The 4102-nt window shown below is 42.3% G+C and overlaps 1 protein-coding gene across 1 annotated transcript; it reads left to right on the top strand.

The window, feature by feature from the left end:
- Nucleotides 1-715: 715 nt before the first annotated feature.
- On the top strand, nucleotides 716-3579 carry LOC115406758 (b(0,+)-type amino acid transporter 1-like). The gene is made up of 6 exons (XM_030116980.1): nucleotides 716-1432; nucleotides 1680-1813; nucleotides 2750-2879; nucleotides 2965-3089; nucleotides 3168-3255; nucleotides 3349-3579. Exons 1-6 carry the CDS (start codon nucleotides 716-718, stop codon nucleotides 3577-3579), a joined length of 1425 nt encoding a protein of 474 aa, XP_029972840.1.
- The last annotated feature ends 523 nt before the right edge of the window (nucleotides 3580-4102 follow it).

Raw genomic sequence — 4102 nt, 5'->3', positions numbered from 1 at the left:
CTCAGCTCACAGCATCTCATCAGTGGTGAGGTTCATGACGGCCCATCTCTTCTGGTTTCCACTCCCGAGGGGACTGTGAGAATCCCCCAGAAGCATCCCTGTTGTGTCGGGGCCGTCCCCCTGCCCTGCCTCCAGACCGCCTCCACCCACCACACAACCGAACAAACTTCACCTGCTCTTATAGCATGCATGAACAAATACATAGACAGATACATGAGTTGATAACTATCTGTATGGACAGTGCCTAAAGCTCCTGGACAAGCAGGGGAGACTGCTGCATCCCCAGGAGCCAATCCCACTGCCTCCCATCCCACCCAGCAGAGCAGGACCCAGCCCACCAGCGTGTTCACACTGATGAAGATAATTCCACTTGCCACATGAGAGCATAAGACTTTTAACTGTCTATAGATCCCACAGTGGCCAAGAATGCTTTCTAATGTGAAGAAAACAAAGCGTAGATTCAGTCAAAAAATACCTCTTGATTTGAGTTGAAGCATGTGTAAGTTATTTGCAATTCTGCCATTCTCTTCTCCAAAGATATGACGATAGTTCAGCAGAGTTAATGTTTCATTCAGGCATCATATTCTGTTTTTATGGCAGTCATATGTTCTTATGTTTGACAAGTGCAGTTTACAGTATCAAAAGATTTTTCTCCTTTCCAGTCTGCTCGATACAACGCTCCTGCCTTCAACATTGTCTCTCTAACGTTGTGACCATGGATAAAAAGGAACCTGAAGGACTGAAAATTAAGCGGGAAATCGGTTTGATTGGTGGCATCGCTTTAATATCTGGAACCATGATTGGATCTGGTATATTCATGTCTCCACAGTTTGTTCTGTCCTATGTAGGCAGTCCTGGAGCCAGTCTTCTGATCTGGACTATCTCGGGAATCGTGTCAATGTTGGCCGCTCTCTCTTATACTGAACTTGGCACAATCATTCCTGAATCTGGTGGCGACTTCATCTACATACTGAGGATCTATGGACCATTCCCTGCTTTTTTTGCAGCGTACACTATGGTGCTGGTCTTAAAGCCTTTCGCTGCCGCAGCGTTGTCTATTGGCATTGCAGAGTATGCTGCAGCACCGTTTTACACGGACTGCTCGCCTCCTACAGTTGTGGTGAAATGTGCTGCAGCTTTCAGCCTCTTTCTTGTTGTCATCATCAATGTCTTGAATGTGCGGCTTGCAATCAGAATTCAGGTGATCTTCTTGGTGGCCAAAGTGTTGGCATTGACAACCATTGTGGTTGGAGGATTGGTGAAGCTGTCCCAGAGCACTGATATGATAGTGGAGAATTTGAAAGTGGAGAATTCCTTTACCGGCACTCAGTTTTCTTTGAGCACATTTGGAATGGCTTTCTCTCAAGGACTTTGGTCGTACAGTGGCTGGTACAGCTTGAGCTACGTGACTGAGGAACTAAAAAGACCTGAGGTAAGGATCTGGATTCTACATGTTTAAAAAAAAAAGCTTCATGAAAAATAAATAGTTTTAAAATGTGTGTCAGCCTTTGATGAATATTTACACTGACTTTCACTGAGCAATGTTAAGTGCCAGAAAACACTTTACATATTTTCTTCAAATCATCCAGACTACATTTTAAAACTGTTGTCCAATCAGATTTATTTGTGTTTGTTGTCATTTGTTATTGTCAGCATTTTAAATGCTTTTCTTGGCACAGGTGAACCTTCCCCGTGCAGCCGTGATAGCCATTTCTCTGGTGACCAGCCTGTATCTGCTGGTGAATGTGAGCTATCTGTCTGTGATGACGCCCAGAGAGCTCATGTCCTCCACGGCAGTCGCAGTTACCTGGGGGTAAGAAAGTGTCTGACTGATGCCCAAGCACATTTTATGCTTTTTGTTATGCTGCAATAAAATGTTTATTCGGAGCAGACAGTTAATTCACCTCTTACATCTAGTAAGGAGGAGTAACCGAATTAGGCCAGGAACATTTTTTTTCATGCAAAACATAAATATATTTCCTGAAAACTGAAAAGGCTTTGAACAGAAGAGCCGCCAGCTGAACTGAAATTAGGTGAAACTTATCAAGTGAAACACGGTGAAATGACTGTGGTGGTGGACTACTGCAGACGTGGGGCTGACATGCTTCTGGATGGGCTGAGGACTGACAGATGGCTGAAGTCTGTCTTGAGTTTTTATGCTGTCAGGAGAGCTGGGGAGGTGTGATTTTGGTTTTTGTTGACCCACATATCCAATAAAACACTGAAACTCACAATGGACTGCGACACTTCTGTACTGGAGGATTCACGAAGAGAAAGAGACACGTGACAGTGACATTTTGTAATAACTTGAAGTCGCATTTAATATTAAATACTTGCTTACATTATCACAGTTTTTTTCCATTATTTACTAGTATTACTACATGCCAATAGTAAAAAGTCAGTTACAATTACTCTTGAGGTGCGGTATTATTATGACGTGATCTACAGAGAAAAATAAAGGTTGTGTTATACACAAGTCATCTGCAGTTCTGAATTCCAGCTGTTGCTTTCACTACTACTGCTTCATAAATGCACATAGTGCATGACAGTATGCTGCTTCCCTCTGACGACGCCTCCTGCACATCTCCATCAGTTGTGGTGAGAATGCAGATACTAATTTGTTCCGCAACTGGGCAGATTTCTAAGATGTTTCTGCTACATCACCTGCGTCACCAGTTTAGATTTCATTTGGAGTTTTGAACAAGTTGCATCTGCCTCTGAAGACAGATTTTTTTCAATCCTTTAACAGGAATAAGGTGTTGGGCAGTTGGGGTTGGATCATGTCTTTGGCTGCAGCCTTGTCGGCTTTCGGTTCTCTGAATGGATCATTCTTCAGCGGGGGGCGTGTGTGCTTTGTCGCTGCCAGGGAAGGACACATGGTAACACTCTTTCAACTTTATAAAAACATCTTCAAAGATTGATAATCATGTTGCGGAGCTGTCTCTCATGTCTCTGTTTTTGCAGCCAGATATTCTGTCCATGGCTCACGTCCACAGACTGACGCCATCCCCTGCATTGATCTTCACCACCACGGTGTCGTTGATCGTGCTGATCCCCGGGGATTTTAAGAGCATCGTCAACTACTTCAGGTAACACCTGAACCTTTGGCGCTGCTCTGCGGATTACAATCGCCAGTGTTTTTCTCACTTTCTCCTCACTGTTGTCAGTTTCACTGCCTGGATTTTCTATGGCATCACCCTGTCTGGACTGATCTACCTCAAAATCAAGAAACCGGAGCTCCCCAGACCATACAGCGTTGGTGTCATGCACTTTTATTTATTTTATTTTTTTTTTCCAGATTTTATCTTATCTTTATGTTGTCTTCATTTTTACCTTTTCACTCCACAGGTTCCCATTATAGTCCCCATTTTGGCCCTGATTGCTGCAGTCTTCCTTGTGCTGGCGCCTATCATCGACAATCCTCAGATTGAATACCTGTATGTGACTTTATTCATTGTTAGTGGGGTGATTTTCTACATCCCTTTTATACATTATAAGGTCTGTCCAAGACTGTTAAACAAGTTGACAGTGTTTCTGCAGCTGTTTTTGGAGGTCGCCCCAACAGAGAAAAACTTGTGACTGCCAACTCATGCGCTATTTTTTTCATCTGCAATATGCTGGTGCATGTGATACCATGTGAGCCATAATCAGCTAATAAAAATTAAATAAGTTCCACAAAGCAGGGAGAAGTTGTTGTTTTGCACTATTTGCAATATGTTTCGTGCTGTTTGATTTACTGTCATATTGTCAAAATTGGACTTTTGCTCCATGAATAATGGATACTTAATCCCTGAAATACTGTACTCCATACGAAGACTTGTACCTTGTTTTCATGTGTTTGTAAATGTTTGTCGAATGTTTATGAAGATGCTTCACTCAGGAATTACCAGCCTCCTTCTTTTTCTGGAACAAGAACAGATTTTCAATTTAATGTTGTAAAAATAAATGTGACATTGTCTTCTTGAGGTCTTACATAGGACTACACTAACTTTAAGGTGCAATATGTGGTTAAACTTTTGAATAAGCTACGGTAATCTAATAAAGAGGATTTGATGAAACAATCACTGTGTCATCTCTAAAACAACTAGATATTATGTCGTGA

The sequence above is a fragment of the Salarias fasciatus genome, chromosome 19, assembly GCF_902148845.1.
Source record: "Salarias fasciatus chromosome 19, fSalaFa1.1, whole genome shotgun sequence".
Lineage (NCBI taxonomy): Eukaryota > Metazoa > Chordata > Actinopteri > Blenniiformes > Blenniidae > Salarias > Salarias fasciatus.
The sequence above is the reverse complement of the archived record's forward strand: the minus strand, read 5'-3'. Positions and strand labels throughout refer to the sequence as shown.